This window comes from Physcomitrium patens, chromosome 12, assembly GCF_059467195.1.
Source record: "Physcomitrium patens ecotype Gransden chromosome 12, ASM5946719v1, whole genome shotgun sequence".
Classification (NCBI taxonomy): Eukaryota; Viridiplantae; Streptophyta; class Bryopsida; order Funariales; family Funariaceae; genus Physcomitrium; species Physcomitrium patens.
The window spans coordinates 4,469,220-4,493,602 of NC_143421.1; the positions used below are offsets into that span (position 1 = coordinate 4,469,220).

The following is a 24,383-nucleotide window of genomic DNA, read 5'->3' on the forward strand; positions in this document are numbered from 1 at the left end:
CGACGAAGTAGCCATACCTTATCACCCACGTTGAGTTGTGGTTGCTCTTTACGATATACATCTGCATTTATCTTTTGTCGTTCTTGAGCTTTCTTCAACTGCGCCTTCATTATTGTATGTAACTCTGACAACCGATTTGCCATATCTTCTGCTGCAGGATTATCAACTTTTGAAAAATCAAAAGTATCAAGTCGTGGATGATAGCCATAATTGGCAAAGAAAGGTGTTTGTTGCGTGGAGGAATGTACCGTATTATTATAAGCAAACTCTGCCAATGGCAGAAGGTTTGTCCAATCATCTTGTTGGTAGTTGATGGTACACCTTAAATACTGTTCCAAGACTTGGTTTACGCGCTCTGTTTGTCCATCAGTTTGAGGATGGAAAGCTGAAGATAGCTTTATGTCCACTTTTAAAATCTTGAAAAGGGTCCTCCAAAATCTCGACACAAATTGAGTTCCCCTATCCGATATGATATCTTTAAGCAATCCATGATAGCGATAGATATTATCAATGAAAAGCTTAGCTGTTTCTTCACCTGTGATAGATTTTGTACATGGCATAAAATGTGCCATCTTGGTGAAACAATCTACTATCACAAATATAGAATCATAAGATCTTGAGTTTGGAAGATCTGTGATGAAATCCATAGAAACAGAAGACCATGGTTGTTTTGGTATAGGTAATGGCTGAAGAAGTCCGTAAGGTCGATGTCGAGGAATTTTTGATCTTGAACAAATATCACATGATTGTACAAAGTCTTTGACTGACTTCCACATTTGTGGCCACCAAAAATCTCTTGATATGAGTTCCAAAGTCTTATTATATCCAAAGTGCCCTGCTGCTGGAAAGTCATGACGTGCTTGAAGAACACGCAAACGTGCTTTTCCTTCTGGAACATATAGGCGTCCTTCAAAATATAATAGATTATTCTTGAACTCGAACTTAGAAGAATCATGAGACTTGGAAGAATTATTCTCGATATCATGAACAAGAGGGTCTGAGGACATACTGGACTGGATTTGCTTGAGAAAAGTTGAATCAACAGTCAATGTTGATTTCACTGCTCGGAGATGAAATTGCTCCGGTTTCAAGAGGACCGTTCTTTGTTGCTCAAAAGCTGCATCTCCTTCTTTTGGTGCAAAATAAGAACGTTTAGACAGGGCATCGGACAAACCTTGTTGTTTTCCTGGCCGATAAGTGATAATGAAGTCGAATCTTGACAAAGACATACTCCAACGAGCTTGACGACGATTCAACACGCGTGCTGACATGAAATACTCGAGGTTCTTGTGATCTGTATACACAATGACTGGACTAGAAGCACCTTCTAGATAATGACGCCATTCTTGAAAAGAATCCACGATTGCAAGAAGTTCTTTATCGTGGATCTCATAATTGATCTCGGCTGCTGAGAATTTTCTTGAATGAAAAGCTATCGGATGAAGTTTGTCATCTGTTCCCATTTGTGATAGAACTGCACTCAAGGCAAAATCCGATGCGTCTGTTTCCATAAAAAATGCCTTGGAAAAGTCAACACGATATAAGACTGGTGCAGAGACAAACGATGTCTTCAAGGCTTCAAATGCTGCTTCCGCTTCTTGATTCCATTGGAATTTATCTTTACTAGTCAAGCGTGTAAGTGGAGCTGCAACTCGTGAGAAGTCTTTGATGAAGATCCGATAGTAATTGGCAAATCCCAAGAAACATTGGACATCTCTTACAGTCTTTGGAATCTTCCAATCCATGATTGTTTGGACTTTCTTAGAATCCATCATAAGACCATCATTTGAAATGATGTATCCTAAAAAGTCAACTTGAGTAGTGTGAAATACACACTTTTCCATCTTGGCGTACAATCCTGCATCTCTGAGTTTTTGTAATACTTGACGAACATGTATTTCATGTTCTTCAACATTCTTAGAATAAATCAGGATATCATCTAGGTAGCAGACGACAAAATTGTCTAAGAATTCACGAAATACATCATTCATGAGATGTTGAAAAGCAGCTGGTGCATTCGTGAGTCCAAAAGGCATGACATTATATTCAAAATGCCCGTACCTGGTTCGAAACGCAGTCTTCCATTCATCTCCTTCTTGTATCCATACTAGATTATATGCTCCTCTTAGATCTATTTTTGTATAGATCTTAGCTTGATTTAACTGGTCAAGGAGTCCTGATATCAAAGATAATGGATACCTGTTCTTGATTGTGATCTTGTTGAGTCCTCGATAGTCAACACACATTCGTAAAGATCCATCTTTTTTCTTTACGAATAGAATTGGAGCTCCTGCTGGAGATTTTGAATGGCGTATGAAATTCTTCGCTAAATTCTCGTCAATATATGTCTTGAGTTCAGCCAACTCATCTTGCGATAAACTGTAAATTGGTCCAAATGGTGGCTGAGTTCCTTCCTTGAGATCGATTGAACAATCGTATGGGCGATGCTCAGGAAGAATATCTGCATTCTTTTTCTCAAAAATGTCTTGATAATCCTGATATTGACTTGGAATGCCACTTGAAGTCTTTACGCTTTCAGAAATAGGTGCAGCATAAATAGCAAAAGTTGATCCTTCTTTTGCTACATGTATAAATGCTTTTGCACCTATAGGTGCGAGTTTTACTATACTAGACTCATGGTTTTTTACTTGGTTAATAGAACTGTTACTAATGCTCTGAGGAAAATCAAGTTTACGAGAAATCCAATCTATTCGAGGATTATACTTTTCTAACCATGATAAGCCTAAAATTACTGGATTAGAGGGAGATCTAATTATATTAAAAATTACGCAATTACTATGACCATTTATTACTACATCTACAGGAAGTGTTTCGTGAGTTACATCTCCAGAAGACAACGGACGACCATCTATGACTTCTACGTGTACAGGTTTAGTTTTTTGTATTAATGATATTCTATGACATCTAGCAAATTCTTCATCTAAAAAACAAGATGAGGCTCCTGAATCTACCAAGGCAGAGGCTTTGTAATTATTAGGTCCTAAACGCACATCTATTATAAAACAAGGAGATGGTTCTGAGGAGAGGATAGGACCTTTATTAGAAGTTGTACAAGATTCCAGCCGCACGGTCCCTATTGTAGCTGAACGTACTCGTTTTCCGACATACTGTCTTCTTTGACAGCCGTACTCCTCATTTTGTAGTTACGTCGCTTCTTTGGACAATGTTGAGCAGTGTGCTTAGGTTCTCTACAATATAAGCACAATCCTTCTTGTCGACGACGAGACTTTTCTTGCTCAGTAAGAGGTTTGAAACATACCGCATCAATTTGCATATCCTCTACTTCTGAAGGTATGTGTTGAGGAGACATCGGTGTTGCCATTGAATTGTAGTAACGTTGAGGCCCACTTGTGCGACTCTCGGATCGAAATTCAAAAAGTCGATTGTCGCACTTCACAGCAAAGTCAATTGCTTGACTCAATGTTTGAGGATCAGGTAAATTAAGCATCAATTTCTTTACCTCATATTGTAATCCGTAGAGAAATTGACTCACAAGTGCGGCATCATCCCACTTGATATCAGTTGCAAGTTGTCGAAATTGCGAAGCATATAATGTTACTGATCGATTGCCTTGTCGCAAAATACGGATCTTGTTGGTTGCAACACGAATTGCATCATGTTCTCCAAACATGGATCGAAACTCCGCCAAAAAAGCCTCCAGATTATCCAATATTGGATCTCGTCATTCAAGAAAAGATGAAAACCATGACAATGCTGAACCTGAAAGAAGTGTACCAATGAATCTTACTTGTGACCCTGGAGTTGGATAGCTCTCGGGTTGAAGTTCAATCACTAGTTGGACCTGATTGATGAATCCTCGAAACTTGGATCTGGTACCATCAAACTTCTCGGGCAAGGCAACTCTCGGTTCTCTAACACTCGAAGGGTGTTCCATTCTGGGAGAAGGGACATGGTTTGGTGCAGATGTTGAAGCAGCCCCAATCATCTCTATATCTTCACTTCCTACCATTCTTGTTGCTCCTTGTGGTGGTAAATTGAGTTGATGCATCGCAAGCATTAACTCCCTCAATTGTTCTTGCATCTGTGCCATTGCACTCTTCATTTCAACAAGCTCTGCCATAGTAGCACTTAGAAAAGAGAAGATGTCTAACAACGCTCAAAACAAATAGAAGAGAGGAATTGATAACAAAGAAAATACTAAGAACAATATCAGTTTAAAAGAGGGTAATCCGCAACTTCTAATGCGCTTATGTCTTATCAAGAAAAAGGGGTAATCCACTCTTAATCAAGAAAAGACAAAGCTCTGATATTGTAAGTGTACTCTTGTCAATCTGTTAAGGACAAGAACTCGATGAAAGCTAAAGAGTAAGTGAGACTTTTCTCAAAAAGAAATAGGACAAAATAGAAATATGTATATTAAGAAAGAAACTGGAATGGCTATTGCCAAAATACAAGAAAACTAGAGACCCTTGAAACTAGACTAGAAGCAAGAAAGGAGTTGACAAGAGTGAAGAGGGCTTCACTCTTGCCTCTATATATACTATCTAACTAGAAGCCACGTGGCGATGTTCTATAAGACCTCCAATATATGTTGACTTTCTAGGCCACATGCCTTTGCTTGCAAGGCAAGTTTTCTATGGATGGACCACGTAGTTAGCTTGTTCTTTAAGCTTCCAACATGCGTGGCACATGGCTAACTTGTTGATCAAGTTTCTAACCTAAAAGTCAACTATAGACTCCTATAAAGTCAAAGCAGCGTCTATGAAGCTTCTAAGAAGCTTCTCTAGAAGATATTACACAATTAACCTACTTTTACATACTTTTATCTATTCATATAGGTAATTATATGTATGTCCGTGACAGTTGCTTCTTTGGACAATGTTGAACAATGTATTTAGGTTCTCCATAATACAAACACAATCTTTCTTAAAAATGTCAAGTTTTTTCTTGTAGAGTGAAAAGTTCAAAGTATATTGTATAAATTTGCATAAGTTTTGGGCTTAATAAATAAGGTTTCTAAAAACTTAAGAATTGTTACGATGACTTCACTTATTTCTCTCATAATAATAAGCAAAACAAAGTTTTTTTAAAATTTTCTTGGATGTGTACATATCAATATAGAATATGTATGTAGCAGCTTGAAGTGTGTTTGTAGCTTGAGTCTTCTATAAGTTATTGCAAACTAATATTATATAATCATTAAATCTCTTATTTTTGAGCTTATGTTAGAATTATTCTACATAATTCCAATTAGGTGGTTAATAATGCTTATAAGATTACTATAGATATTTTTGTTCTATTATCAAATAGAAGATATGAATGTAAATTTAATAGTTGTTTATATTGATATATAAGAAATTAAAATAAATTTTGTATGACCACTCTATAAGTTATTTGAATTCTTTACATTACAATATATTTTACATAGTTGATATCTCAAATATATTATTTTTAGAAAAAATAATGTATATTTTTATATTATATTCAAAATCATGCATCTTTTTAATTTGACTTTTTAAAAATATAAAAAATAGTACCATAAATATTTTTGAAGATACTTATATAAGGATATGTGGTATTATGAAACTAACAATACATCTAATATTTATTTCAAAATCAATCCATTTAAGTTTGATATACACTCTATTGCAAAATTTATAAAAAGAACTCATATATAATATCAACCTTTCTATTTAAAAATAAATAAAACTATTATAGTCAAATTTCATGTTATTATTAATACATGTCTATCACAAACAATATCAAATACACTCTAATGATGTTTTAAGATTTATAGGTTATATATATATATATATATATATATATATTTATATTGCTGCTATAAAACAATCACAATGAAATATTTTACTACTATAACATGTTTTATGTTATTATTATTATCATTATTATTTTTAATATAGTAGTCCTATCTCTTATTAATTGCAAAGTGAAATACAAATTAAAGTGACAAAAATTCATAGTTGCTAACCACAATATAAGAATTTAAAAATGGAACAAATGTTGTTTCATATGATACATATCCATAATATTGCAATTCTTTTGTAGAACAATATCAAGTTAATTTATTAATTCATTTTAGTAAAAAACATTTCAAAACTAAAATTATCCACCCACCACTTGTTTTAAATGGATTTAAACTTTTTTTTTTAATCAAAAAATTATTTACAATAAAAAACCATTGTGAATCATTTTGTACCTCTTAAGTTTTTTGTAAAAAAAGCAATCACATGAGCCTTGAAAATGTGATACATTTAACACATGAAAATTCTTAGTCAATGGCCATATGGATCTGCAACCATTGTTTTTTAAAGAAAAATTTAATTTGTAAAAAAGAATTGGTACAAGGTTTATATTATTTTATATTATTTTAATGTGTTAGAAATAGAAAATATATATTTTTATTCTTTTTTAGATTATGTGCAATCCATTGCAAGTGAAGAAATGAAAAAATAAAATAAAAATAGAACATAAAAATAATTTCCAAAGATCATAATAGACAGTGTGCAAAGTATCGTCTCAAAGTCGAAATGTAAGCTTTGAAAACCAATTTTCATAAATTCGGAGGTAGAATTATTTTAAAGTTTCTTAGTTTCTTAGTGTTGAAATAATGGTTCTCAGACACTCAAAGGTGGAACTAACCGCAAGAACTGTCCACATGGACCATGACTTGGAGTCTTCATCCGGGCAGTCGGGCAGTCGGGCACGAGAAAGCGCGACTCCTTTCGTCTCTCTGGTGATTCAAATTAAATTTGAAACCCACTGTTCCCCCCCTTTCCGCTTTGCATTTGCGCAACTATGATTGCCGTTGCCACAGATTGCCAAACCCTACTTCGTTTTACCCTCTCTGGAAATCCTTCAAGTTTATTGCGTGTGACCAGTCTCATTATTCTCTGCACTTAGAGTGTTTGTTATGCTTTTGCAAATCTGTCAAAATGCAATTCTCGTTTCCTGTTCTGGAGCGAAAGGAGATCCTCTCCTGCTTGTCTGCCGATGCAGGAATCACCTTAGAGGAGCAACATTTGGTGAAACCTTCCATGGAAACTGTGTGGCCAGTCTACGAGAGCTTGGTGCTTAACATTATGGGAATCACACGGTGCGATGCTTATTCTCCCTTGTCTATACCTATTTTTGTTTTCCACACCCTGAAAACATTCATTTGCGTAACGAGCCAATCTTCTGGAATTGGCGCCTTGGCGTTTCTCAATTTCTTTAGGGTTTTCCGTTAAACTGTCTTTGCTATTCGAACTATCACTGTTGATGTCGGATTTCGGTGAGATTTTAAATCACTGACTTATTGCATTTGAAGAACAAACTGAACAATTAATTTGACTTGCGGCCTTGGTTGCCCTCGATGATCACCGCACGGAATCTGTTGACAGAGAACGAAGCGTTGAACCATCTTCAAGTAACAAGTACCAAGAAACTAGATATTCACTGCCCATATCTATTGGAAATTTGGATAGATTAATATCCTGTAGTCTAATATCACAAACATTCGCAAATCACAGGGAGGAGTTGCAGCAGCCAGCCTTTCATGCCATTGAGAAGTTAGAGTATCCTGAACTTCACGAAGAATCTGTTGGTATTTTAGCGTCCATCCGCGCTATCAGCAAGCTGATGGCAGTCACGGGGGTTGATGACTTTTCAACAATGGACATCTTCAAGCCTGAAAGCAAGCGGACAATCACTCATCTGAGTGCTATTATTAACCTGCTTAAATTTAAGTGAGTACCTTCTTTCTCACACTTGCCTTGGGGGGAGTGGCCCTTTAGCCTAGATGCGTTATGTTGAATTGCAGCTTTTGATTCATCAATTAACAGCCCTCTGGCGATATTCGGCATGTTTGAAGAAAAAAATAGTTAGTTACTGTCAACTTCCATGTTAGGATTCTGCTGCCGTAATGCCTAGCAGTTTCAGAAGTGCCTCGCATGTGGAAGTGTATAATGATGTGGATAGCAATCGTGTTTTTTCCCTTCGAGAACTTATCGTCTGTAACGTGATTTAGGACGCGGTAAAGGCTCAGAACATGAAGATTCTATTTAAGCATGTACTGTGCAGGCAAGGGAAGGAAAGGGACTTGGCTGAAGTATTGGACGAGAGAGAGCGAGCATTCGTTCTCTATCAGCAATCCGAGGAGCGTCTAGCAGCGGTATTTTAATGATTTATATGGATTTTGAATGATTTCAATTGTTTCCTCAGTTCCACGCAGATACTTACCACCTTTCCTGCGGTCTATGTTGGTCATATTGATGAAAAAGTGCTAGTTTAATATGATTTTTTAGTCGATTAAAAGAACAGGAAAGAAAAAGAAATTGAGGAAATGAGTAAATGATGTAGGTTATCATTGAACCATTCGTGTCATTGTAGGTCTAGCCTTGCCTACGCTGAAGTTCCGGTGTGCAAGATTTCGTGTGAAGAAAGCTTAATCTAATCTATGAACATGAGGGACAAGATTGCAATAGGCAAAGTTATCTTTCCTCGTGAAGTTTTACTTCTGAAAGCCATACGCGGTACATCGTGGTGTTGGTACAGCTTAAAAATGAGATTGAAGCTTTAGAGGCAGATAGACTTGCACAGCAGCCAGCTGTGCAAGCCTTAGAAGCCGAGACCAAGGTATTGAACCAGGAGATTCAAGCTCTTAACAAACAACATGGAGCTCTACAGTCTGATATTCGTGCCTTGAAACAAGAAGGTCAAGCTGTCGCAGAAGAGGTGTTGTTTCATCCATTGCATTCATATCTTATTTGTGAACTTCGACTCCTTTGAGCGGTTTCTATACTAATGCTGGAAGTCCTATGGCCTTCAGGTTCATGCAATAATATGCTCTGTAAAGAGAGTAAGTGTCTGATGTATTTTTAGTAGAAATTGCGGATTATATTCCTGGGTAGTATGCTGCTTCCAGTTGTTTTCATCCGCTTTCAACTGCACGGAACTATCTTCAAGTAGAGCAACTCGCTACATCTGGACCGGTCTATATTTACGCGAGGAAAAATATCTAATGTTCTCACACAGAAAAGAACTAGAAATCTTTCCCTTCCCTCAAACCTTATACTTAGGTTGACTTATATGTGGGCTGCCGCTGGCTTTGGGACAGCCATGATTGAATAGTGTCCTTAATATTGTGCTGCATGATCGTTTTAATTTAGGGGTTAATTGCGAATTTCTTGATTATGTAGTGATACCACGTAGTTGTGGATGGTACGTGTAATTTGTCACACAACATTTAGTATACCAAATGCATTATTTCTTCTGTAAATGGTTGACCACTCCAACATTTGTGAATACTCCGTGATACTTCAGATTTCGGCAGAGAAATACTCCCTTATCCAGCAGAAGGAGGAACAAGAACGATTGAAGAGTCAAATTGTTCAGTCTCCGCAAAAGTTACAGGTATTGATATTTGAATCCTGGCATTTGTCCAGTGCGAAAAGGAAACGTATTTAGCTCAATACTGGTCGTAGTCTTACTCCACTACCAATCATATATAGAAAATAAAATGAAGATCTTTCAAGTATTTGCAGATGTTCTTAGATTGGGTACTGCCAGTGAATGGTCGAGATATGGGACGTTGTATATCACAAACTCAGACATCAATCACCTACTTGGAGAAATATGAAGATTTAGAAGAACATGCGTCTTGATGATCATTCGCTAATGAAACTTGTGTTTCCAATGCAGAGGTCACTGGCCGAAAAGAAAGCTGCCCTGATAAGCACTAAAGCCTCAGCTGAGGAGGCTCAGCAGTTGCTTAATTCCTTCAAGGGCAAACTTGAAGCGTACAACAAGGTCAATCCCTCACACCGTAATAAACCTCTTTCTTAATCGTTGAAGCTTTATGACTAAGTTCCTTATAAGAAGAAAACGGATTTTATATTTCTTGTTTTGCAGTCACCCAGGCAGCCTTACGCTGACCACGTTTTTAGTCCTGATACAGGTTGAAAAGAAACTGAAGAAACTCTTCGGTATGCTAGATGAAGTTGAAAAACTGGTATGTCCCCATCTGGTGCTAAGAATGAATTTTTAGTCTTGAGTTAGAATTTTGTGAAACATGCTATCCTGTGCAACTGCGTTTATGTATGCTTAAAATGTCATTCACGGCGTGAACACCTACATACATTATATTTCAGACAGTCTAAAGTGAATTTTTTATTTTTCTACAGTGGGTTAAGCAAAAAGCTACGATTAAGGAGAAAAAGGCGTTTAAAGCTCAAGTTAAATCAATTGAAGAAGAAATTGAATCTCTGGATACGGAGCTATCTCAGCTGAAGTTCCAAGGTGTGTTTTGACCATGCACGTTATACTGAGCATATGTGCTTATTTTGCGTATTGAAAAAAGTTCCCAGTTTATTGTTGCGATTATACCCTCTATTGGTGTCAGCACGGCTGGATATGGGTAGTGTTTTATGGTATCGGCATGTTGTGGTCTCAGGAACACTCATGCACTAATAATTTTGCAAATGCAGAGCAACACTGGTTAGAACTGACGGAGAAATTGGAGCAGCAGGGACCTAAAAAGCTGCAGGAAGCGAAGAGAGAACTTGAAGATACCGAGGCTAATTGTTTACCGGTACTTGCTCGAATAGAAGAGCGTGGTGCCGCCAATCTAAAAGCAGAAGCACAGGTATTTTCACGTGAACACACTTGAATTTGAAGATTCTACTCAGTAGAGTTAACTCATATCCCCCGTGACATGGACCCTGAGTATCTTAATCGCGCAGGTGGTAGTATTCAAGATTTTTACGCATGACGTAAGGCAAACGTTCGACATATATAAATGAGTGCAGTACCTCCGAATCTTTCGTATACATTCAATTTATAAGCCTCATCGTAATCATCCAAGGTCTCAAGTTTGGTTTTGAATCTTTCCCTTTTGATTCCGTCCTATCTACTCAACTACTTTTTTTGCAGGTGAAAGAGATCAGAGAGAAGTTGGAAGCTATGACCAGGAAGAAAGAGAACATAATCGCTCGGGGTGAGGCAGCTGTTCAGAAAGTCATGAAAGAGGTAAGCCTCCCCTTTTCATCACTCTTGGACGAGTCCAAAATAACTTCTGCTTTTTTCAGTATGGATTTCACTACAAAGTGGAGCCAATTGTAGTTGGGTACTCTTCGATCGTTTGTTGTTTTCTTCCATATTCATTCTTATGATTCTGTCACGAGGTTTGGCCCACCTGCAATGTGAATGTTTAGGAGACTACTGACGATGTGCACTACAACTTCATTTCGGTGATGTTGATCGGAGGTTGGGGGTATTTTGCAGACGCTGCATCACTATCGTACACTTCTTGAAGTAGGCCCTGCAGCACTTGCTGCTCTACCTAATTCGAGACTAAACAGAGGATTACAGTAGTTCTGATGACAAGTTGAAGCGGAAGGCCCTTTTTCTCTTTCGTTAATTTTTGGGAAAATGCCCTCACAGCACTCTTCAGCATTATTGCTTGATGGTAGTAACGCAGTAACGCTTCGTTGCTTGCAAACCGCCGCCTAGTTGTGCCAGTTCGGATGTGAATCTTTAAAAATTGTACAGTATGTTTAATTTTCGAAAATGAAATCATAGGTTATCTTACAGTCGTACTTTGGTATTGTGTAGAGTGACTTAGGCAACCCTAAATCCCTGTATTGTAGCAACTTCACATGAATAAATTTGTTGGTTGTAAAGACTGGGCTACCTTGGCCTTGCTCACATATGGTGCTAAGTTCCTGCTGCAACTGTCAAAAATGTTGCAACGTCATGTTCTATTTTTCTACCTTCTCATTTTGTACAATACTTGATGATTTGTAGAGTACTTGATTCCTCTTATATTATAACAGGCATGGTTTTTGACCTTCTAATCCTACGAATTACCGTATTCCGCGATTTCAGGGACGCCATCTTCACGAATGGACATCACTACAGCATTGGGTACGTAAGTTGCACCTGTTACAATGAATGATCTAGGAAGGGAGAAGATACAAGATAGAGAAGATTCACTAATACCCAGTGTAGGGTAGCTCAGACTGAGAACCGTTAGTAGGATATCACCTTACTTTAAGTAGGCTCTCGCAAGCTAATCCTTTTGAGCCGACATGCCACCGCTTCTTACGGGATCTTCCCTCGCAATTGAGGGGATACGTATCGTTTTTTTTATTTAATATATGTCTTGGTGCTGACAGATTTTGTCCCTTTCACATATCTATGGACAAAGTTAAAACCTAGATACACACGACGAGGCATTTTGAGAATGTATGTAAGACGATACTTTTACTGTTGAGGCTTAATGCTACATCCTTTGCATTGTAGTTTTGATATTATATCACGTGGCAATGAGGTCGTTGAATCGGAAAAGGCTGATCGAGAGTCGGGCTCAATTGTGACCACAAGATTAATCGATTCCAGTGGACATATCAAGTGCGTTTTGAGTGTATGTAAATAGATGTGTCTTCAATGGCAAATGATGAGCTTCTATTGTGGAATCCACAATTTATCGTATGCTTGAGAGTGACCTCGATAATACTGAGACGTTCATTGACTGTGCATACCAGGTTTCCTCTGAGGAGTAAGTTGAGGTGACCGAAATCTGTAACTACAAATCCGAATGTGGGCATCGGCAAAGATAATTATTTCTTCCCCCAGTCTTGGGGAGAGCTCTTTGCATCCAGTGCTTTGAGTAAACTTAATGCTGCGGTTGCTTCGTCATTCCCGTTCAACTAATATTAGATTTTTCTATAGCAATCCCGAAACTGACTGGCTTTAGTACATTCCCTTCTCACTATTTTCAGCTCTAAACACTTGATATGCGGGTTTTCCGGTTAATTTCCTAATGCAGGGTGTAGTTCAGAACATGATGATTCAGTAATTATTTACTTTGGGATGTGGATGGTCTTGGGTATCTTGGTGGAAAGAATCTTTTTTGATTCTCCAGCATGCCAAGAGTTACAATGTTAACATTCCTAGCACTACTCAAACTGAGAGTGATAAGATCCGAGCCCACTGTGAAGGCTTTATTAGTACCAGATTTGAACCCAGTCGGATAGATTAACTCATGTGTGGAGATTTAATATTTATATCCGGATGGATTAGACGAATATCCTAATCTCAGTGAATCTAGACTGATGATTGTAGAGCTTACAACGTCTGCAATTGAATTGGCACTGTCTAATAGGCTCACTCGAGAATGATTGAGGGGATCGAGAATAACAGAGAATTCATGGACCTGGCTATTGGACTTGTCTGGAAAATGGTATGTATACCCCATCGTAAAACTGTATTTTTTTGGGGAAATAATTTGAAAACCGTGTGTGAACAAAACAAATTCCAGAAAAATACCAATTCGATCACTCAATTGACTCACACTACCAGTGAACACATGATAATAATTGATTTTGCAGAAATATAATTCACGAATTATTTTGTTCTTTGGAAGTGTAAAACTTGTGGCTGAAAACTATGTGTTTCATTATTGAAAGCACAGAAACAGATTTTTGTACTAGTGAATAATCGAAATAAAAACATGTGGACGTATGTATATTTGCAACCAGTAAGTTCCGGTTTCCATTCAGGGATTGGCGTATTAATTATGCTTGCAGTGATTGGAATAACTCTGTATTGTTGTCATTCCATGAATGTAATAGAATATTTCCGGAATTTCTGGATAACAGAGATTTGGGAGTCCTGCCATCTCCAAGTCAGACATTCTGCAGCTGCAACCCAAGTTCTGAAACTTTTTCTACCTGGCATCAACGCGTTCCTTTACTCACTTCGTCTCGATTCTTCTACACCTTCTCCGTCATTTTCGTCGGATTGTCAGCTGGATTGTCGTTCTGCAATTCCATTTGTGTTGTGAAACCACATTGAGCGCATCCATGGGTGCCGATGGATGCCGGCCTCCGCATTCTTCAACTGGAGTTGGGAGGGAGTTCAAGTGCGAAGTCCTCTGAAGCTTGCATGTTCATGCTTCGTCAAACATTGAAACCGGCACTCACAAGGTATATCACGTTGATTCAGAAGAATCATCTACTCAACATGGTTGGGGTGTGACGATTATCTGGACGCACTTGCACACACACTGGCCTTGCGCTTAAGATTACCGCTGAAAGAAGTATGCGGTTTGGAGGTGAACCAAGGAACAGAAGCGATTGTTGGCAGCTCTGCTACCGTTAAGGCCCGGTTGCATAGTCTTCGGGAAGACAGACCCGGGGTTTGAGGGTTCAGCGCATTGGCTTGGGACTCTCGCCCTCAGCTGCAACGTTGCGCACATGACGCCAATTGTGCGCACAAGTATACAAAAGGTTAATCTGCAAGCTTCCTCGATCCAACTTAAGTTCCAAAAGGTCATTCTAAATGGCAGAACCTGTCTGGCCATTTCGCTGGGGTTAAGTATCGTAATCACAACATATGCGATGAGCTGAGTCAAGATGGGAGCCAATTCTATGAAGTGATGCTACTTTTGATGGTTAAGCTGGTGCACTTCAGCATGTGAATATAGTCAATTCTTTAAATGTATGCCTCATCGGAAGGATATTCCAATGGGTGAAACGATGACAATCTCTGCAAGCATTCTTATGTTGGTTCGCTTACAGTGGGGCATTGACATGTTGATCTCTCACCATATCTGGCGTCGTCACAAACTTCTAAACTTCTGATTCTGGAATCGAAGATAAGCGCCGCCGCATTGGGTTCACCACATTAACCAGCGCCATACATGCTATGTCTTAAAGTCAGAGAACTAGAACTTGACCTCAAGCTTAGAATGGGCAGGGGTTTCTACAGTTAGTAAACTACAGTAGCACTTTGTCTACTCAGAGAAACATGTCATTTGATAGGTTGAATAAAGTAGTACTGTAGAATGTCGTTTGCACTGGCTTTTTGCACTTTTCTAGTCGTCGGATGTGTACTAATGCAAAGGATCATTCCATTGACGGTTTGTTCCCCAGCATTTAAAGCTACGTTACATGATTTTTATAGAACCTGGGTTGCTCCAGAAAGAATTCAGGTCTCTGTCGAACCGCTCTCAGTGAGCTTGAAGTTAGGGCTCCTAGCCGTGTACATGCTGAGTGACTACTGAATTAGCCCACTGACACATTCGGCGATGGCTTACACTAGGGTAACGAAATGGTAGGTGGGCGTTGCGATGGAGGCTGGGATTTCTTTGGAGGTTGAAGAACTCGAAACCGGTAAGGTCCATCACACTGACTTTCTGCAAAAACCTGGGTGCTCCTGTCTCGTCAATATTGTATCATCTCAGGCAGGTTTTTGTTTGTTGCTAGCTTGCCAAAGAAGTTTCTAAGCAATGTATCTTGAAGCCTATGATTCCTATACCTTTCTTTCTCGTACCTATACTTATGATGTCCTGCGCTACTGTTCCTAAACCATTTCGTCATCTGATCGTTTTCATGTATTTGGTCTGGGGATTACTTGATTAAATTATATCTCATGCCAGTTACGCGTCCAAACTGTGAAACTAGTCAGCAATCTGATCTCTTTCACAAGCTCAAGAAGTATTGTGGGGTTCAATTGTAAATCGAGTGAGTAACCAGGAAACCTCGTTCTCTTGTTACTGTGACTTCGTTAGTTTCTGGAATCATTGGGAAACATAATAGTGTCATGGATCTCGAAGTAAGACATGCACTGGCGAAAGTTAACTGCACGTTCAAATTGAATATGAATCCTGCGTGAAGTCCGCGTACAACCAACACGTATTGTTGGAGACTGGAGTATGGAACTTGACTTGTGATTCGCTCCTTCTGGGCCCTTTAAGGAATGTTGACGGTTTTGGAGGAGACTAAAATATCCCAAGATCTCGAAGTGGTTGATAGCAATTGGCCCCATCTGTGGCAAGTGGGTGATGTTACCATCTTTTTCCGTGTGCAAACGTATCATCAATGACTGATCTCAAGGTGATATTCAATTAGACAGACACATTCGAGATACCAGATGGATTAGTCTATATTCCTCAAAGTGGTTACCCGCTTTACCTCATATGTACGAGTGCTTGACAATTGCTGAACAATCAATGTTAAGCATATTTGAATCTCGCATGATCAGTCTCTAAAGACGAGTCAGGTGATGGCATCGAAATTTAGATTGTCTTACATTTTAGACCACAATCCAGACATGGCAAGAACATTCTCAGTTCACAACAGGGACAGCGAAACCTGAAGAACCGAAGAAATAATTTTGCAATGCCATGTTTTCCAACATGAGCTTGGTTTATTTGTGTTGCATATAGTGAAAAAGTGCAATAAATTGCCAAAGATAACAAATGTGTGTGCTGTGTCGCGGTGGTCATGGTTGTTCGTATCGTCTGTGGCATCATGAAATGAAAAGTACGTGAACCAGATGAAATGCTGAGGATGACAAATGAACAAAGTATATTGTTGTATGTTTCTCAGAAGTTGACGAAACTTGAATATTAAGTGGTAAACCTTAGTGGTAAATATAAAGTATGTTAGGTTAGCCGACTCTGAAGTTTGTTTGGCAACTTCCTTGAAGTTCAGATGGGCCTGTAAGTGACGCTTTGGAGACTGGACTAAAAAGTGGTTCATATGTGGGTGCAGAAAGTGTGTTGATGTCTCAGTGAAATTGCTAGTCGGGAGACATAACGAGTCTGAAGTTAGCTAGGAGAATACAGCCGCTTCTACCTGATCCTCCTCAAGATACGATACTTTTTAAATCAAAGATAATATCGAGATCGTAAGTTGGTACGTGCATCAATTTCTCACAAACTTATCTGATGTACTTGGAGCTTGTTTAGGATTATGGACGTATTCCTTCTTTTTCTTTCAAATGAATCTCCCCCTTGCCTTAAACGATGTTTAATCTAGTCTAATGGAATGTGTTTTTGTGTGGAGGTAATTGAAATCAAACCTGATACACATGCTGAAAGTAAGGGATTCAACTTCATATGACCAGTCAGTGTTTGCGTGAGGGTTTCCATTCCAGTTATGCAAAGGTTGAACTTTTCGCCTAGATGGACAGAAACACTGCTAGTATTCCCCTACCACTTAGACTGCGTACAGTCTAAGTGAGTATGGATTTTAGCATCTAAACTCTGTTTATATTTATTTGTGAAACAACATTGCGGTTTCGTCATTTGCAATGCCTTGGGAAGATTCACCGAAGTGTGCATCTATCAGGTCGAGGTAGTGTCACTTTGTCACTAGAGAGCTTGCTATGCACATTCAATTACCACTGAACGTATTTCTCCTTGAAAATATTGAAGAGTTGAACAGACCTTGTAATCAGAATTTAGACGGAATCTATGAGTTCAATAAGTTACTCCTGAACGCATGTGGTAAGGTTTACTTCCTGTTCCGACGTTTCTACCTCGAAGAACATTAAGAAAATGTCTAGTTACTTTCACCTGGCTGCTAGTGCAACGCGGTTGTGACTGATACTATTTCCAGATAATTGACAGGCGCGCGTTCGGTTGCAGCCTTCTTCAGACTCTACACTTCTTGAAAGAACCACAACACAGTTTGAAAAGCATATTGTCGCAGGCGTGAACTTCGATGTTAGTATCCTCCTGTAAGTATTTTCCACTCAATTTTGTGTTCGTAGCAGTATTTTGCGTACCCAGATTTGGTATTCTGATGTAAGACATTGCGGGCTAATCGAAAGTTTATATAGAGGCTAAATGATACTGCGTGACCGGCCGGATACACTTTTGCTGCTTACCGAGCAGATTTGTAAAGGATGGATTTTTCACGGTGTGGATATGTTTAGGTTCAGTGGTCCTGCTCCAGACCTAATCCAATCCATCATTCAGCTAAAGAATCTTACAATTGACAAATTTGAACTCGTTCTTCAGAAGTTTCGGATCATAAAAAAGCTTACTTTGTACGTGGTAGTATTTCTCGTGGCTTCGTGGATCTACATAACTCTCGAGATCTAACATCTCATTTCGTTACTTGTCCACGATCTGCCGTGTTGTACCAGAATAGTAGATGGATAGTTCTCTGACCGCTGGCCGGAAGTTGGTCTTCCGCTGTAGAACCTTGAGGTTTTTATCAGCTTTGACGGCTTGTTGATTTTGAATGATTTGATTGTTGATGAATGATGGAGATTGAGGTTTATTGCATAATATTTACCTTGGACAACTTGATCGCTCCAATTTTGCTGGGCCATATTCTTACCAAGTTCTCTGGAAGTGCCGTTCCATATTCCTGTCAATGAATTGGTTCCTTAAAAAAAAAAAAAAAAAAGAAAAAAGAAAAAAAAAGGGTGCTGTTCAGAAGAACGTCTAGAACATATTATAGAGATTCTATCCAGGTTAAATAAGTCGTAGATCATTAGCGGGCTTATGTTGCCAGCTTGTTGCCTGGTTATCATAATGTAGGTAATGTTGAGTGACATTCATCAGATTTTACTTGATTGTTTTGTTATTAGTTGTGCTTAATTTGTGTGTCAATGTCATTGTAATTAAATGAATTCAGGAAAAAGGTAGTATGTGTTGATAAACCTCTTGAACCAGGCATGTAATGGTGTACTTCTGTCTACGTTGTGAACTGTCAGCACTATGCAGAAAGAAGCTGTGTCTCAACTGCAGTGGTATTATTTTTGGTTATGCATATTAGTCTCTATCTAATGGGATCAACAGTCATATAGATACTTTCCGCTGACTCTTCACTGCCTCGCAATATTTGTCTTGGTAAGTGATGTTACAGCCGTCTCACGAGGACAACTCTCGATCTCCCCACTCGATCAATTCTGCCGAAAATGTCAGCCTTACGGTATCCCAGTTCTGCTGATGTTTCAACCGGTTTTTAAAAACGATCGTATACCCTGAAATGAAATCAGGAAAGCATTCATTGTAATCCTAATTTTTTGACCTTGAGTTCTTAGCGATTTCTTCTCTCTCTTGTCATTATAACAGCAGCTGTTACGACAGTTCTTTACTGTAAAGGATACAGGTGAAAGTATCCCTCGAGGACACCTTCGAAACGAGATGAAGTTACTTGCAGAGACGTCATCATATACCTTAATGAAGTTAGTGAGTCTTCATGCTTAATATTGCCCCTGTATTCTTATTAATTTAATGTACTGATCATTTCATCGCTTTGAAAAAATATGTTTTTTTCAGTTTTTACAGATTTGTGAACTTGATTTAACATTATAATTTTCTGCAACTGTCCAGGATTTATGTAAAAGATGTTCCAAGATCAAGGCAACAGCTGTCCAACATGTACACTAAATGGGTAAGAAAACAGAATCTTCTCTAGCTCACACTTGTTTTCTGTGTGAGGGGCATTAGACATCGCATAATCTTGTCCGTTTATGTCCTGATACTCCGTTCTTGAGAGCCATGCGATTTCAGGGACTGTCATTTGCGTGTAGCTCAATATATCTATGGGCTTTGAACCACGATTTCTTGGTAAATTTAAGGTGGACCTATGTGATTATTGTGTCAAAATTAGTATTTACATGCTCACTTTGAAATGATTTTTTCTAGCAAGTAGTGGTATGTCGAAGACATCAATGTGAACGGTAACGTCTGTCCAAGGTGAACATTATCTGGTTTTCATTGTTTGTTTCTGGTAAGGAAATCTCTGCAAGAAGCGGGGGAATGATACCTCTTCTGTTCTTCCTAAAGTAACTCTTGAACATTTAGCATCAGAAGTGTCGTTTAGGCTTTTATTCGCGCAGGAGCATCACTTGCGTGTCTTAGCCTTTCAGCATAGATATAGTGCAATCATATGAACCTAGTCATTTTAGTTGTCTGGACCCACTGTTTGTGGTATCCTGGTTTCCTTCCACACGTCATTAGACTCCTGTTTGTTGGACAATTCACTTTGTTCGCTTCTTTCATTATTTTTCCTTTCGTACTTTTCTCCATTTCCCCCCCGATTCCCGTTTTCATTTAAATTTAGGGTGCAGTAGCGGCGGGACAAGAATGATAACGCTCCTCTGCATAAAACTGTGAATCTTACAGAGACTTTCCAAATCTTAATCTAACAGTTTGATCTATTTTTTTATTTTTTTTTTATTTTTTATTTTTGTTTTGTTTTTTCCCCAGAAATCCAACTCATTAGCCACGCTGTGGTTTGTTTTGTTTGATATCGGGTTATTTTAGTTTGGGTTTGAGTCCAGCAAGGATTCTTCAATTGCATCGCTGCAAATATATAATTTTCTTTTCGAATTTAAAGTAGCAAATCAGCTGGTTTAATACAAGCTGGTAATCGTCATCATTAGATTACTTAGTATGATGTAAACTGTAAAATTTGACAGGGTAATGACATTTCTGTCGTTCCTTCTTGAGTAGATGCAGTCAGATTCTTACTGTATTCATAACTAAATTTGTTAGGCACGAATTGAATATTTTTCACTTGAACGTTATATATGGTACACGACACCAGCTACCAATTATGGAAGCTGAATAGATAAACTATTTCAACAGTACCAAAACGCGAATTGAACAGAACTACCTTGCTTACAGAGCCGTGAAGCTAGATTCTTTTAGTTGGGATTGACGATATTCTTATTTTGGGAATTCGATGACACGATATTCTTTCGGATCAGAGACAAGATTTGAACAAGAATGTTGGGGAAGAATCTAGAAGACATGAAAACCAGTGTCTGTTTTATTCTATTTATTACCTCGTTATTTGTGTTGCATCGTTTGTCTTGGAAGTGGTTCTTAGTGGAATTAGGATATGGGGGATTATCTCTGCTGTGTGTTGCACTTTTCATTGAATACATTAAAACACGAGACTAAACCTTTGGGATTTGGATACATCTTTTTAGTGTTAAGGAAGGCTTCAACTCCAACAATTCAGTTTCTGAGTAGGAATTGCTTACAATTTATCTATGGTTCTTTACACTGTTAGTACTCAGCCTTTCAAGTCCAAAATAGTTTTCGTTGTAATTTTATTAATTCTGTTACTTACAAGCGTATATCAAATTCAAGTGGATTTTGATTTAGCTTCACTGTTGTTTTCGATGTGGGGGCAAGCTTCATTTGGCTTTGTGTTTTGGCTGGCCGGGGGGTGACTTGAACATTTGCTGTTGAAATTTACACCTTGGGTAGATGGTGTATAAGGGCCAACTACCAATCTGAGTAAGTATATTCGTGGGAAGGACAAACGTGAACCTCAGCTACTTGTAACCAGTACATAGGGACTGAAAGAGTTATCAGTTGTACCAGGGAACGTTGTCATTTTTCGCAGGAAATATTTGCCTCGAATCCTTCGATTCATTTGGGCTGGAACGGAGTTTAGTTTCCGACTGATCATGAAGTGTGTTGTTAGAGTAGCTTGTGAATTGGCTATTTTATGAAATGAGATTAAAACGGTTGTACAGAGATAGGTGTCTTTACGGTGAGAGGGTTGACTCTTCAGTACTTAATTGGCTTCAATTACTATTAGTACCCTCTTTAAGCATGCATGACTCATAGATCGTGTTTACATAAAACGTGTACATTCTTAGACTCTGGCATTAATCATGTTTTCTTGATCTTAGTCTTTTCTGTCACTTTGAAACTTGGCACCAATGACTCGACTGTGGTCTCTGCGATATATTGAAGGACAGCTCGTCAAGCAATTAGTCATGTTGCCGTCCAGTCTTCATCCTGACACAACGTCCTCAAGGAGCCTGTGTTCTTATTGCGTAAAAGCAGATGCTAATAACTTCTAGGAACCTCGCAGACTTTACGGTTTACTCTAACCAGAAGGTCAATGCAAGCCTTAAAGCCGGATCCTTCTAGTTGCAGTTGATCAGGCACTTGCATTACATGGTTGGATGTAACACGAATACACTGGTGTGTTACCGAGCAGTCGTTTGATCATGTATGTTTGACTGGTTAAGACTGAGGGTCTATTTCGTTTTTTTTAATAGCAAGTACACTTCACTGTTTTTATGCCAGGAAAACGCAAGGGAATTTTGAAGAGCAGCTGGGAGGTAATATCTATACCCTGGTCAGTCTGTCGGAAGAAGATAATTTATCCTCTGAGATGAGGTGCGGCCTTGAGATGTAATTCTCAGCAGTTTGTTCAGAGTCTGCATAGCTGGTGCTATCTAATTGTCAGATACTTGTACAAACCAACATACCAAGTGCAGCTTTGTCTTGGCTGTTACGCGGAGAGGAAGAAGCTAATCCTGCATTTAATATTTTGTTGATGTTCAGAACATCAAGTGTAGATGGTAATGCAGCTGGTTTCCTTCCCATTTGATGTGTTCACCAGTTCCCTAATTGCCGCACTGGAGATGAAGTCTTTAGTTGATTAGTTAAAACGTTCAATTGTTTACTGTTTGGCTGCTAGACCTGATGACATGTGTTCTTGGATTCGATGTTTGAAAATAAGGTTTAACAAATGCCTGGAGTGCTAGGAAGTGAACATTCCTCATGAGAACATCTGCAGTTTAATATAAAGACATTTTTAGCTTGCATATTGCAGTGGCTGGGTGCAATCTCATAGCAGATAAATATTATCATTGTATGTCCTGTTATACACTTGCTATTGTAACATTTGTTAGAACATATCTCTGTGAATATAATTTTACCCAATAATTGAGTAGACGTCGGTTGTCTGTGGACTTTTTTCTTATTTTCTTATTTATTTATTTATTTATTATATTTCAATGCATTTACCTTCGTGTTGCGACAGATTTGAATAAGAGCTATCTACCAACATGAATTAGTCTTCAAAACCCCTTAGAAACATGCCTGAAAGTGGCACTGAGAGTTTTTAAGTAGGTACGTTTTTCAGTTCTGATACACATGAGCTATCTCGAAGTTTTATTATCATGTACGTTTAGACGAGCAGGGAAGGGACTTGATCGTTCTGATTTCCTAATGCAGCGACCTGCAAGTGAAATTTTATTTTACCAGCTCACAATGTAATGATGATGTTGCTGTATACACGTAGATAGGAGAAAGTTTGCACAGGATAGAGATTTCCCCCGATGGTTTGTAAATGCGCAGTTTGCAGACAAGCCGAGTTGGGGTGACAGAAGGCTAATGATGGGACCTTTTTAACTGTTGACTAACTGGCAGATTCATACCTTAGTAAGTGCACATTTATATTAGACAGTACATGAACTCTCTTTTGTTAGAGCTGGTAAGAGCGACAAGTGCTTATATGACGCAAGTCCATCAGCTGTTGTGCGGGCGAGCTGACTGAGCGCGAGCAGTGTAGTTTCGTGACTGTTCACGGTGCAATTTGAGATTTACACCATGTGAAGAACGTTGACAAACCGGTGGAAGTGACACAGAGTTGTTTATTACTAGTACAAGTTATGAAATAAATTGCTATGTTGATTATGGGCATTCTGGTAAGTATGATTAGTGTGCGAGGAAGTGGAGGTGTGTATTTTGTCACCTCTGAAAAGTATATGAGTCAAGGTGGTCAACGATTGAGTTGGAATAGGATTGTATTTTGGAGTAGCTATCCAGACAGTTTTACACTACTAACGTAATGACGTCTCTGTTCACATTTGAATATCGTGGTCAGAGGGATAGGTGTATCAGTTTATTATGATAATTAAGTGGTAGATGTTACTTCATCTCTGGAAGGGACATGCCAAGCTAGCACATTGAAATGACTGCACGAGGTGCACTGTGAACCTACTCTACACTCGGTCAGCATGCAGTTGAATTCTGGTGGAACTATAACCTGTAACGCACTTCATTCAGATTATGAACACAGGTACATCCAAGTGAATGCGTTTAACTCAGTAGAATTACAGTATAATTCGAGCATGTTTATAATGTCAATCTCAAAGCTCTTGATGCAAGTGACGGGAAGCCTTGGGGATCAGAGGTTTGAACCAGTGATAAAACTTTAAACGATGCGTATATTTAGCTGTTCGGACGTTACCTTAGCTGCAATGAACTCATACTGTTCCAAGCAAGAAGTCATGACTAAGAGGAGCAGATATTCCAAGGCCCTTCTGTTCTTTCACCGAGGGAAAATGGATGTCACGGCAGAGGTATGAAAACAAACCTCTGCTAGCACGGGAAACTGATGATCATACAAGTGACTTCAAGAGATTGGCAAGGATAGAATACTAATAGTCAAGAGAACAAAAGCCCTCATCTCAAACTTGGCGACGACTCAGAAATTTCAGCAAGTGTTTCCGGTCAAAGCAACTAAATAGTGTCAGGGGCGATTGGAAGGACGTCAGATGCAACCCTCTAATCCTTGAAGACAAGTGCGTGGGAGTTGATCAATCCTCTTCGGACGCAGAAGAAGGAACGGTCGTCCAATGCACGCTACAGCCTTACTCGAGTATCTCGCCCCTCAATACACAGCTTAAGAGGATGAGTACAAGACGGCTCACGGGACTAGACATCTGCTGCTGTAGATGGATAGTGTGATAAAAGAATAAGGAAACCTTTCCTTCACAATAAGACTCAAAGATACCTTGGAGCTTGCTTTCGGTAGAACTTGGCGACAGCGGGAGAG

At 38.8% G+C, this 24,383-nt stretch overlaps 1 protein-coding gene and 1 long non-coding RNA gene across 8 annotated transcripts; both read left to right on the forward strand.

Annotated features, from left to right (window-relative positions):
* Positions 1-6,777: 6,777 nt before the first annotated feature.
* Positions 6,778-11,685, forward strand: LOC112289254 (uncharacterized). 2 transcript variants are annotated; one of them, XM_090254640.1, is made up of 12 exons: positions 6,778-7,096; positions 7,512-7,727; positions 8,062-8,152; positions 8,536-8,715; positions 9,304-9,393; positions 9,682-9,789; positions 9,938-9,991; positions 10,164-10,278; positions 10,467-10,624; positions 10,722-10,751; positions 10,912-11,007; positions 11,263-11,685. In XM_090254640.1, exons 1-12 carry the CDS (start codon positions 6,936-6,938, stop codon positions 11,350-11,352), a joined length of 1,389 nt encoding a protein of 462 aa, XP_090110766.1. In that variant the 5' UTR covers positions 6,778-6,935; the 3' UTR covers positions 11,353-11,685. The 2 variants fall into 2 exon arrangements, with proteins under 2 accessions (XP_090110766.1, XP_024390098.1); XM_024534330.3 differs by lacking the exon at positions 10,722-10,751.
* A 456-nt stretch (positions 11,686-12,141) lies between these two features.
* On the forward strand, positions 12,142-23,481 carry LOC149988007 (uncharacterized). 6 transcript variants are annotated; one of them, XR_016505722.1, is made up of 7 exons: positions 12,151-15,155; positions 16,539-16,682; positions 16,833-16,866; positions 17,388-17,508; positions 18,857-18,973; positions 19,118-19,178; positions 21,842-23,481. It is a non-coding gene; the product is annotated as an uncharacterized LOC149988007 (long non-coding RNA). The 6 variants fall into 6 exon arrangements; XR_016505724.1 differs by having other exon boundaries at positions 17,417-17,508; XR_016505720.1 differs by having other exon boundaries at positions 12,142-15,155; positions 16,833-17,508.
* Positions 23,482-24,383: the final 902 nt, after the last annotated feature.

Coding starts and splice junctions, on each gene's coding strand:
- LOC112289254 (XM_090254640.1), top strand. CDS start 6,936: ATGCAATTCTCGTTTCCTGTTCTGGAGCGAAAGGAGATCCTCTCCTGC. Junction 8,716..9,303: donor GTCAAGCTGTCGCAGAAGAG/GTGTTGTTTCAT, acceptor GTGATACTTCAG/ATTTCGGCAGAGAAATACTC. Junction 9,790..9,937: donor AACTTGAAGCGTACAACAAG/GTCAATCCCTCA, acceptor GTCCTGATACAG/GTTGAAAAGAAACTGAAGAA.